The sequence below is a fragment of the Muscardinus avellanarius genome (genome assembly GCF_963383645.1).
Source record: "Muscardinus avellanarius genome assembly, chromosome: 10".
NCBI lineage: Eukaryota > Metazoa > Chordata > Mammalia > Rodentia > Gliridae > Muscardinus > Muscardinus avellanarius.
Genome location: NC_137796.1, coordinates 62,365,141 through 62,377,567, shown reverse-complemented (window position 1 = coordinate 62,377,567; position 12,427 = coordinate 62,365,141). Strand labels below are relative to the sequence as shown.

The 12,427-nt window shown below is 54.6% G+C and overlaps 1 protein-coding gene across 1 annotated transcript; it reads right to left on the bottom strand.

Annotated features, from left to right (window-relative positions):
* Positions 1 to 534: 534 nt before the first annotated feature.
* LOC308268569 (napsin-A-like) lies at positions 535 to 9,869 on the bottom strand (the record flags this gene model as incomplete). The annotated part of the gene is made up of 13 exons (XM_080703689.1): positions 535 to 671; positions 1,264 to 1,345; positions 2,214 to 2,339; positions 2,445 to 2,508; positions 2,942 to 3,135; positions 3,340 to 3,438; positions 3,791 to 3,935; positions 4,016 to 4,138; positions 4,439 to 4,638; positions 4,916 to 5,034; positions 5,217 to 5,340; positions 5,419 to 5,560; positions 9,796 to 9,869. 13 exons carry the CDS (start codon positions 9,867 to 9,869, stop codon positions 535 to 537), a joined length of 1,629 nt encoding a protein of 542 aa, XP_080559815.1.
* Positions 9,870 to 12,427: the final 2,558 nt, after the last annotated feature.

Below are 12,427 nucleotides of genomic sequence, written 5' to 3'. Positions count from 1 at the left end.
AGATCCTCCTGTCTCTAACTCCCAAGTACTGGAATAGATGTGTGCTACCATACCTGGCTAAAATTTTAAACACACACACACACACACACACACACACACACACACACACTCCCAACCTATTCCCTGACTGGCAGGACCTGGGCAGAAGGCAGGTTAGACTAGCCAGGATGCCCCTCCCCCCAGACAATTAACACATTCCTGATTGGCTGGGACATCGAGTGGGCGGGGCTGACCTAGAGGCCGGAAGTAGAGATCCCTTTCTGGCGGAATGGAACCAGGTTGTAGTGAAAGGGAACTGGGCTAGAGACTGAGACCGGGTGGGAACGGGTTGAGCGAGCAAGGATTGAAGACTGACATCGTCCGGACAGAACTGAAGGTGAAACCGAGGCTGCAGGCTTGGCCTTGTTTAACGAGCCTAGACCTGGAGAACGAGTGTCTGGATAGATGGGGCAAGGCAGAGAAAAGTGGGTGGAGGCTACAGAGGGGACAGACTGGACGAAGGCCGACCAATGAAGGTGCGGGGCTTCAAGAGGCTCAAAAGCAATCAGGGTAGGCGGGAACGAGGCGGGGCCTAGAGCGGATGGAGGAAAGAGAGAAGAAGGCAGGCCCGTGCAGGAAGAGCGACACCTGCGAGGAGTAGAAGTCTACTGCGCCGGATGGAGAGAAGAAACCTGGAGAGAGAAGGAGCCTTGGAGTCAGAAGTCCTGGGAGAGGGTCCTAAGGATCTGCGAGGCCTTAGGGGGCGGCGCGAGAACTTCCGGCTGCTGCAGGAAAGGGGACGAAGCCTAGACAGCAGCGGACTACAGACTGGAGGACCGAGGGATGGGTAAATACTGGTGAGGAGTGAGCGCGAAGCCAGATGGAGAGAAGGGGAGAGAGGAGGGGTCCAAGCCCCAGAAATACCAATGGAATTAGGGGCGGGGCTAGGTGTCCAAGAGGCTGGGGAGGCCAGGTGTGGTGGCGCACGCTTGTAATCCCAGCGCTCTGGAGGTTGAGACAGGAGGATCGCACAGGTGTGAAGCCAGCCTCAGCTACTGAGTGAGGCTCTCAGCAACTTAGTGAGACCCTGTTTCCAAATAAAGTATAAAATAGGTATGAGAGTACAGCCCGGAGGTAGAAAAGCCCCTGCGTTCCACCCCCAGTACCACACACACACACACACACACACACACACACACACACAAAATAGAGACTGTGGGGTGGAGATGGCGAGTCAGGGGCGGGGCCAGAGCCAGGCGGACCGCCTTGGGAGGCAGGCCCCGCCCCCGGCGTCCCAGGCTTGGAAGGCAGTGCGCAGGCGCGGGGGCGGGGCGAGGCTGCGGCTCGGGTCGGTGGGAGGAGGCGCCTGCGGGAGCGAAGGGGGCGGGTCAGGGCTGCTGGTGTCCGCGGGTGCGCGGTCCCTGGCCCGCCGCCTCCTATGCAGGTGCGGCGGCTGGTTCGTATCCCCGTCCACCCCACCCCCGCTCCTGCTCGGTGCCTCTCGGGGTGCTTTTTCTCCGGTTTGAGGATTTGTCTCACCCCCCTGAGTCTCTGGCCCCTCTGTTTTAAGTCTCTGCCCTCCCTCTGGCGCTGCGAAACTGTCCTTCCCTTCAGTCTTTGCCCCTCTTCTCCCAGGGCCCGGGTCCTCCCCTGGCGTGGTCAGTACCCGTCCCCAGTCTCTTTCTCTTGGTCTCTCGCCCTGGGCCCGTCTCACTCCCCTGGGTTTCTGTCCCCGTCTTTTATCGCCGCCTTCCACTCGCTCCGACTGGCCCCCAGCCCACGTCTCCCACCTGGGTCTCTGTCCTCTGCCCAAGTTCTCTGACGGCCTCCCTCTCTCCCTCCCTCCCTTCCCACCCACCAGCCCCTCATCTCTGCCCTCGCTCCAATCTCTCTCTCCCTCTCCCTCTCATCCTCCGTTCTCTCGGTCCCTCCCCTAGGTCCCTCTTCCCCCGTGTCTCTGTCTCTTTCGGGGTCTCCCCTCTCTCTGGGCCTCTCTCCCCTTTTTTCTCAGGCCCCCCCACCGCCGCTCTAACCTCCATCCTGGCCAGGACTGGAGGCTGCGTCACTGCAGACAGTCGCAGAAGCGGGCCTGTCCTGCAGACAAGGAGGTCGTTCTCTCACTCCAGAGACCCCGGGCCCCCCATAGCCTCCACCCCGTATCTAAGGTCCTCGCTCTCCAGTCTCTGATGGGACCCCCAGAGCGGAGCAAAGCCGCGGCCTCTTCCTATCCCTACACTCCCCATCCTGGAGTGCTCCCGGGCCGAAGGAGGGAATTCCACGGTGAGGGACTGGATGGGGGCGAATGAGGCTCCCGGGCCAGTTGGGGGCGGGATGGAGGCTGGAGCAGGGGTTGGTAGGCACTAGAGGTGGGGGCTGAGTAAAGACCTAAGTCACCCACCGTCCCTTACACCCCACCCCCACCCTGCTCTCTGCTTTGACAGCAGCCAAGCACGGGGTCAGGTTACCAAATCAGCGTTTTTGTGGAGGTCAGAAGGTGTGGGAGAAAGTGGGTGTTGGTGCAGGAGAAAGCTGGGAAAAGGGAGAATGTGGGATGAGACTCGGGGTGAGAGACCAGGAGAGGTTGCTGCTAGGGGGTAACAGAAGGTCCAGAGCACCAGAAGGAGCCAGCCTCCCTCTGCCTTGGAAAACGTGGTGCCATCACTCTCCGTGGCCCTCCCCAGACCTCAGCAGGCTTGTCCCTGCCACAGGCTTCATGGGATTCCTAGTATAAGACCCCTTCACTAGAGTGAACCCTACAGAATAGGGTCATGCTCTTGCCCTCTTCAGTTCCAGAGGTCTGAACACTATATTTTCTCTCCAAAAACGTGCTTATAAGAAGAGACCCAGGTAGGTTGGTTCTGAGAATATAGTGGGTTTTTACTGGAGGTTGCAGCCACACTACTGCTGGGTGCGCATGCGCCCAGCCCGGGCGTCAGCTGGAGAACTGCGCCTGCGCCAGCGCCTGCCGGCTCCTCCAGGGCGAGAGCGAGCCCGAGCCAGGCCCACCCGGGCGCCGCCGTTCACGTGCCCTCGGTCGAAGACAGCCACGTAGGCCCCCAAGAAGACATCGCCGAGGATCCAGAGAGGCTCTCCAAGAGGGGGCAAGTCCAACCCCTGGAAGCCGGACACGCAGAGACTTAAGTTTCCGGAAGCAATCTGCAGGTCGACGAGATGGAACCACAGGCTGTTACGCCCACCATGCCTGCCTCTGCCCTGGGAGCCAAAGCCTGGCACCACCCATCATCCCCGGAGAGAACACGGCACCGTGGGCCCCCAGCCCGCCCAGTGAGGTCTCACTCCCAGCCCCACCCTCTCCAGGCCTGGGCATACCGCATCACTCCGGCGGTGACAGGCACTTACCTGGATGACGTAGTCCTGGGCCGTGAGATTAAACCAGACGCCCCCAAGGAGGAGGGACACTGGGGGGAGGGTGGGGACCTTTGAGCACTGGATGAGGTACTGGAGGAGAGGAGGAACAGTGAAGGCGCGGCAGCGTCCTGCTCTGCTCCAGTCCCTTCTGTGGCTTCCCAGCGCCCTGGGGTAATGTCTGCGTTGGCAACTCGATATTCAGGGCCTTGTGTGGACAGGCCGGGTCCCCAGGGTCCGCTCATCTAGTTCCAGGTAAACCTGCATTCTCACCTGGCACCTCCGCCGACCCTGGACTTCCTACTTCCCGCTGTCCTCAGCCCATCACTCAGAGCCCCTCCTGCCCTGGGACACCTAGCTACCAGCTCCCCACGCCGGGCCCCAGCATCCTGCTCATGGCTCCTGACAGCCTCCCCAGCCCGCACCCACCGAGACGGTGGCTCACCTCCCCAAGCAAAAGGGGAAATCCCCCGATGGCTTCGTGCAGCGCCCGGATCTCCTCCGTGGGTCCCGTGATAAGGGAGGTGCCCGTATCGAGAATGGCAGCACAGCCCTGGGCACAGAGCGTCAGCCCTGCGCCCACCTGCACCCTGCAGGAGGAGGGCGGGCAGTGGAGGCAGGCGCCTAGGAGCCCAGCCCCAGCGCCAGGCCCAGGGGCCAAGCCCCTCACCTGTCCATGTGGACCTGCCAGTAGGCGGGGACGGTGACGGGCAGGAAGGTGAGGGGCGGGATGTAGTGGGCGGGGTCGGAGCCCCCCAGGACCAGCTCTCCTCCGTCAGCAACTCCAAGGTCCCTGCAGAAGCAGAGTGCTGGGGGGTCACAGGCGTTTCCCAGAGTGACCAGAGATAGGACTTCATGCCAGCGGGTCAGTTCTCAGTCCTAGATGGGCTGGTGGGAAGTGGGCAGGGCTGGGAGCAAGGCTTGACAGAGAAGGGCTTTAACGTGTTTGAGCTGTCTTGAAATGGGGTGAGGCTGGGTGCTGACTTCCTGAAGGATGACGGGACTTCCTGCCTTGGGGAAGAGACTTCCAGAAGGAGGGCAGAACTCCCATCCTGGGGCTAAGACTCATAGTGGGGAGACCCTCCCCCAATACCTGTTCAGGTAAAAGGAGAAGACAGGCTGGTCCAGTAGCCCCTGCTCCACCAGCGCATCCAGCGGGGGCTGAACTCCGTCCACGGCCAGAATGGGAAAACCGAGGCCCAGGATCCCGTCGATTGGAACAAAAGTGAAGGCCAGGCTGGACTCCCACAGAGCCTCCCCAAAAGTCACGGATGCACCCTGGATGCCCCCGATCTGGGGTGGGGGGATTGAGATGGAGCCAGTTAGTTCTGGGACATCGCTGTCCCTGAGACCACGCAAACCAAGGCACTAATCCTAGGTCTAAGAATATCCGGAAAGAAGCCCCAGCTGCCTAGGAAACTCTGCCTCCCTGCTTGAGAAGCCCCGCCCCGGCCCACGAAGCCCCGCCCTCCACCCGGAGGCTCCGCCCCTTCCCGCCTGCTCTGGACCAGAGGGTTTAGACTCTGGGGTCTCCTGGGTTCCAGCCTCTTTGTGGCTGCAGGTCACGCACGGTCAGCTTGTCCTCACTCAGGATTCCGTCCAGCCGCCCGGTTCCATATTGAATGGCAAACTTGGTCCCATTGGGCCGGAAGGAGCTTGAGGCTTTGGGATCAAAGCGGTGGTGGAGCCCTAATTCAGAAGATCAGAGAGGTGTCACTGGGGGAGGCGGTCTCCCCGTGCCTCCTGCCCCTTTGGCTTGTCACCCGTGAGGGCGTCAGGAGAGGACAGCACCTCAAAATCCTTTGGGATGAGGAGGTCCTGTCCCCTTTCTCCCTCCCCCTCTTCAGCCTTTGTGACCCATGAGCGCTCACAGCAGGGCACACTGAAGAAGTGACATCTCTTGGATGGGACCCAGAGATTGGAGGAGCCAGTGTCAAAGGCGACAGTGAAGTTTTGTGGGGGCGTCCCCAGCCCAATTTCCCCAAAATACTGGACCTGTTGGTAACAGAGGAGATGGGAGTGAAGAGAGCCGGGCTAGGGCAGGGGCTGGGGCTGTGCGGGGCTGTCACTCACATTCATGAACTTGGAGAGAGGCACAAAAGTGGGCTTGTTCCCAGGGGATGGGGTCCCCAACCTGGGGGACGCTGCTGGCTCTGGCCACGCCCTCAGTGGGTCCAGAGTCCTGTGTCTGGGGTGCACCCGGCGAAGAGGGATCCTGAGGGAAGAGGGTGCAGCTGGTTAGCGGCCACCCTGCCTGGAGGCCCTCTGTCAAGGAGGCTCCCAAGTAGGTAGGGTGTGAGGGCAAAGGCCACACCTCCAGGGCCCTACAGTGGCGGTCATTGCCAGAAACTGCAGTAGCAGCCTTCCAGGAAGTGCTACCAAAGGCCCTCAGTGACAGATATCCCCAGAGGTGTTAGGAGAGCAAGGCATCCCAAACAGACCAGCTCCAAGACCTGCCGATAGCTAAACCATAAAAGAAGCCATTCCCGTGTCCAAGGATGTCTCTGAGTGATGGAGCACTTGCCTAGCAAATGTGAGGCCCTGAGGGTGGTCCCTAGCACAAGTGCACGCACACACACACACACACACACACACACACACACACACACACACTCACACTGAAAAAATAAGCCACCCCTGAGCAATGGATATCCTCCAAGGGTTCCAAAGACCCTCACATAAAATCTAGTCTTAAAACAAAAAACAAACCCAGGATAAAAAACCCTGAATACTTCGTTCACATGCTGAGAACTCTTCTCCCCATCCTTGTGGGAAAAGATGTAAGCACCTAATCATAATGTTACTCCTCACATGAAAATGCATTGCCTATATTTCATGGATTTAATGTGATATGTAAAATTATAAGATAACTAGAAGCAAATGAAATGTTTGACTCTGGGAAGAGGAAGACTTTTCCAAGCATGACACCAAGTGGAAAATACGGATCTGTGAGGTTCGAAGATTCTAAACTACTCTCTCAGCCAGGCCTGGTGGCACATGCCTGGACCCTGGTATTTGGGAGGCTGAGACGGGAAGGTTGCAGGTTTGAGGCCAGTCTCAGCAACTTAGTAAGATCCTCAAAAATTTAGTAAACTTCTGTTTTAAAATAAAATATTAAAAAAGGGCTGGAGTTGCCGGGCTTGGTGGCGCAGGCTTGTAATCCCCACACTTGGGAGGCTGAGACAGGAGGATCGCGCAGGTTCGAAGCCAGCCACTCTGGCTTAAGAGACCCTGTTTCCAAATAAAAATATAAAATAGGTCTGGGAGTGTAGCCCGAAGGTAGAAGGCCCCTGGGTTCCATCCTCAGTACCACCAAAAAAAAAAAAAAGGGCTGGAGTTAGAACCCAGAGGTAGAATGCCTCTGATTCAATCCCCTTTACCAAATAAAGTAAAATAAACCACTGTACTCCCCTCTTACACACACACAGACACTCTCTCTCTCTCTCTCTCTCTCTCTCTCTCTCTCTCTCTCTCTCTCTCTCTCTCTCTCACACAAAGGCATAAATAAAAGGACAAAAAATACAAAAAATAATTTCAAGCTACATGTCAAAGAGTTAATAGTTATATGCTAAGAGCTTCTACAAATAAATAAAAATAAGATAAGCAATTAGGAGAGAAGTCTCCACGGTTCTCTCAGGTTTCTGCAGAGGCTCTGGGCTGCCTTCACCCCAACTGTGTTTTCAAGGGTTTTGTGTGGTGAACAGTCTTGGAAGATAGTGTCTTCCTCTGGATCAAAGGGTAGGCAGCCCTATGGTCTATCATAAAAGACTCCGGTTCTCTAAGCTCGGACTTCCTCTCCTCTAACGACCTAACTGTGTGCGCAGGTGTCACCCGGGCCCCTTTATTTCATCTGTGCAGACAGAATCCCAAACTCCTATGAGTGCTCACGTTCTGCTACGGCTGTTGCCGAGAGCAGTAGTGTCCCTGGTCTCTGCTCTGGGATTCCTGAGTTCTTTGAGCAGCCCGGTGATAACATCACCGTTCTTGACATCACCCTTCTTGACATTAAGAGTCTGGGCAAAGGACAGAAACAGGTGATTCTCAAAAGAAGTACAAAGAAAGCTGGGCGTGGTGGCACACCCTTGGAATCCCCGCGCTTGGGAGGCTGAGACAGGAGGATCGCACAGGTTCGAAGCCAGCCTCAGCTACTTAGTGAGGCCCTGTTTCAAAATAAGGAATAAAAAAGAGGAGCCGGGCGTGGTGGCGCATGTTTGTAATCCCAGCATTCAGGAGGCTGAGGCCAGATGATCGCGGTTCGCAGACAGCCTCAGCTACTTAGTGAGGCCCTCTGCAACTCAGTGAGACCCAATTTCAAAATAAAGAATAAAAAATAGGGCGGGGGGTGTAGCTCGGAGGTCAAATGCCCCTGGGTTCCATCCCCAGACCTAAAAAAAAAAAAAAAAGAAAAAGAAAAAGAAAAAGAAAAAGATTACAGCCACAGCCTTTTTTTTTTTTTTTTTTTTTTTTTTTTTTTTTTTTTTTTAGTGGTACTGGGGATAGAACCTAGGGGCCTTCTACCTCCAGCTACACTCCCAGATCTATTTTTTTTTTTTTTTTTACATTTTATTTGGAAACAGGGTCTCTTAATCCAGCTGAGGCTGGCTTCGAACCTACATGATCCTCCTGTCTCAGCCTCCCAAATGCAGGGATTACAAGTGTGGCCACCACGCCCAGCATCCCACAGCCCAATTTTATTTCTTATTTGAAAACAGGGTCGATGAGAGTTTCACTACTTGCTAAAGCTATCTTCAAACCTGTGATCCTCTTGTCCCAGCCTCCCAAATGCAGGGATTACAGGCAAAAGCCACCATGCCTGGCTCCTCCCAGCACTCTTGTATTTTTTATTTTGAAACAGGGTCCCACTAAATTGCTGAGGGGCTCTCTAAATTGCTGAGGCAGGCCTCAAACCTGCAATCCTCCCATCTCATCCTCTCAAATACTGGGATTACATACAGCCCACAGCACCTACCTGCCCCAGCAGTTCTTGACAGTAGGAAAGTGGGCAAAGAATGTAATTGAAAAGAATTACAAAGTTTCTAAACACATTAAAGACGGTCAACCTCAACTGTCATAAAAGAAATACAAGTGACAAGAGTTAGAAACTGTTTCACCCTGCATATTGGCAAATAACTGGTGGCCGCAGGCTTGTAATCCCAGTACTTGGGAGGCTGAAACAGGAGGATCACAGGTTCGAAGCTAGTCTCAGCTATTCAGTGAGGCTCTCAGCAATTTAGTGAGACCCTGTTTCCAAATAAAATACATTAAATAGGTTTGGGAGTGTAGCCCAGAGGTAGAAAGCCCCTGGGTTCCATCCCTAGTACTGTGGTGGTGGTGGGGGGGGGACCTGCAGATCAACAAACACTTTGTGCTGTGATGGTTTTACACCAGCCTTGGAGCTTTGACCCCCCCCCATCAGCCACCCCCACCCCCGACATGACTCAGTCTCCAGAGGCAAGAGGATGGTTAAGTGGGGAAAGTGCTTCCTGGAAGAGCCCCTCCCCCATCTATGGATTCAGAGAAGTGAGAAGAGGAAGAGAGAGGCCAGGTAGGCGGGGGAGGGGGGATGTCCTCGAGTGGGGCCTCTAAAACTGGACTTCTTTAGGCCTGAACAGTTTGGAAGATGTGAGTCTTCAGGAGTCAAAAAAGGTAACAGAGCTGAGTTTCCAAAAACTGAAAGGGGGAGGAGGAGGCCATAATGCTGGAGAACCCAAAACAAATCATCAGAACGCAGGATGATACCATAAAGGGCCTTGCAAAGGTGGAGTCCTGATCCCAGCGTGGGCGCACTGGCCTGTGGGCCCAGCGGCCAAGGAGGCTGAGGAGGGAGTGGCGCAGGCTAGAGGCCGGCCTGGGCACCTTAGCAAGACCTTGTCTCAAAAATAAAAAACAAGACGTACTAGCATTTGGGAGGCTGAGACAGGAGGATCGGAGGTTCCCGGACAGCCTCAGCTACTTAGCAAGGCCCTTCGCAACTCAGAGGGACCCTGTTTCAAAAGTAAAAAGACTAAAAAATAGGGCTGGGAGTGTAGCTTGGAGATAGAATGCCCCTGGGTTCCATCCCCAGTACCACAATAAAATAAATAAATAAATAAATAAATAAATAAATAAATAAATAAAAATAAATATTTTTAAAGGGCTGGGGGTGTAGCTCGGGGGCAGAGCACTTCTGAGTCTTCAGTACTAACACTCTCCCCCAAAAATATTGTGTGCAGAGAGAAGGGGGAGCTATACCCAATCATGGATCTCAGTTTGAGGGGATTTTGGATATAAAAGTGTGGGGGCTGCAGAGATATGTTGGAACCCCGAGGAATGAGATCTGGGGACCCAAGAAAGGGGAGCCAGGGAGCCTGGGGCGCGGGCTTTGGGGGTCCCTGCCCCCGGGAGTCCCAGACTTAAGGGCCGAGAGGTGAGACCCCTCCTCAGGTGCGCCGGCTGGTGGGGGCTCCATACCGGATCAGCGCGCCCCCCGCGGGCTCCGCGCTCAGCAGCGGCGGCAGCAGCAGGTACAGCAGCGACGGCGACATCTCGGGACCGGAGTGGACCCGGGCGTGGGGAGGGGGCTTTTCTCTCCCCCAGACTCCGCCCTGTTCACGCCCACCGCGGTTTCACAGGTGACCGACATCGGGTGACCGGGGTGGAGGGATGAGGACCACGTCCTTGCAGACTTCGCCGAGCTTCTGCAGGGCCGCCAGAGTGCGCTCCCGTGTCCCCGGCCCCTAGCTCCGCCTTGGGGGCGGGGGTCTCCTCGGCTGGGACCCCCGCGCCCGCTCCCTTGGGTCCCCATGGCTTTTACTTGTAAGTTTTGCTTCATGCTTCTGAGGCTCAGTAACCACAGATGTTTCCTGGGGCCAGTGGGAGGGACGTGGCTTTGCTAGGGTCTGGGGGACAGATTGGACCCGGCCCCCTGCGTCTGGGCCCAGTCTTGTGGTGGTGGTGATGGGGTGTGCCTGCTTGCCTGCCCCCCCCCCCCTTCTTTACTGGAGATTGAACCCAAAGGCATTCTACCTCTGAGTTACATCCCCACCCTTCTTTTTGTTTTTGTTTTTTTGGTACTAGAGGTGGAACCCAAGGGCTTTTTACCTCCTCCGGGCTATACTCCCGGACCTATTTGATAATTATGTTTGTTTTTTGTTTTGTTTTGTTTTGTTTTTTGGTGGTACTGAGGGTGGAACCCAGACACTTTCTACCTCTGGGCTATACTCCCAGACCTATTTTATATTTTATTTGGAAACAGGGTCTCACTAAGTTGCTGAGAGCCTCACTAATTAGCTGAGGCTGGCTTCGAACCTGTGCAATCCTCCTGTCTCAGCCTCCCAAGCGCGGGGATTACAAGCGTTCACCACCATGCCTGGCTCCCAACCCTTCTTAAAATTTTTATTCTTGCCAGGCGTGGTGGCGCACGCTTGTAATCCCAGCATTTGGGAGGCTGAGACAGGAGGATTGTGTAGGTTTGAAGCCAGCCTCAGCTACTTAGGGAGGCCCTTTGCAAATCAGTGAGACCCTGTTTCAAAATTAAAAAATAGGGCTGGGGATGTCACTTGGAGGTAAAATGCCCCTGGGTTTCATCCCCAGTACCGCAAACAAAACAAAAACCACAAACAAAATAAAGCAAAACAAAGAATAAAAAACAGGGCTGGAGCTGGGCGTGGTGGCACAGGTTCGAGCGAAGCCAGCCACGCTGGCTTTTAAGAGACCCTGTTTCCAAATAAAATATAAAAAATACGCTGGGCGTGGTGGCACATGCTTATAATCCCAGCATTTGGGAGGCTGAGACCTGAGGATCGCGGTGCGGGGACAGCCTCAGCTACTTAGTGAGGCCCTCTGCAACTCAGTTTCAAAATGAAGAATAAAAATTAGGGCAGGGGGTGTAGCTCGGAGGTTGAATGCTCCTGGGTTCCATCCCCAGACCCGCAAAAAAAAAAAAAAGGGTTCAAGCCAGGTATGGCAGTGCACTCCTGTAGTCCCAGTATTTGGGAGAGACTGAGACAGGAGGATCATGGATTGGAGGACAGCCTCAGTAATTTAGCAAGATCCTGTTTCCAAATAAAAAATAAAATAAGCTGAGGGTATATCTCAGAGGTCCAACACCCCTGGGTTCAATCCCAGCAGCACACACACACACATACACACAAAAACGCGCACACACACAAAACAAAAGAACTGCGGCTTTGGGGGTCAGTGGTTGAGTCTGTGCACGCCCAGCAGGAGCAGGAACTGTGGTGTCCTTCCCCTTTTGCGTCTCCCACTGCAACCACTAAAGGCTGTGAAATAAAAATAAATAAATACTACCAGCCTTCTCTCTGTCTGCCCAGTGACCCCACTATTCACCTGTCTCTGGGGCGGCAGGCGGTGGTCCCAGCTTGAAGTAAAGGCACTCAAGGAGGATTGGAGGGGCCGTGTTCTTTTCTTTTCTTTTTCTTGTAGGTGTTGGAGGTGGAACCTGAGGCCTCCTGAGCCCTAGGCAATTGCCCTACCACTAGGCTGCATCCCAGTGATAGCCTGGACCCCTGGACATGGGTTTCCTTTGAGATGCCAGTCACAGGCAATCCTATAGGTGGACCTGGGAGGAAGGGGATCTTTTTTGTTTATTAATTTATTATTATTATTATTATTATTATTATTATTATTATTATTGTTATTTGGTGGTACTGGGGTTCCTGGAAACCCTTCTACCTCTGGGCTACACTCCCAGACCTATTTTTATACTTTTTTAATTTGGAAACAGAGTCTCTTAAGCTAGCAGGTCTGGCTTCAAGAACCTGCATGATCCTCCTGTCTCCGCCTCCCAAGCGCGGGGATTACAAATGCGCACCACCACGCCCGGCCTATTTGTTTTTTTTGTTTTGTTTTGTTTTGTTTTCATGGTACTGGGGATGGAACCCATGGATTTCTCTACCTCCAGGCTATACTCCCAGACCTATTTTATACTTGGTCTCACTAAGTTGCTGAGAGCCTCACTCAGTAGCTGAGGCTGGCTTTGAACCTGTGCGATCCTCCTGTCTCAGCCTCCCAAATGCTGGGATTACAAGCGTGCGCCAAAAAGGCAAACAGCTTGTACAAACAGTGATACAGGAACAATTGG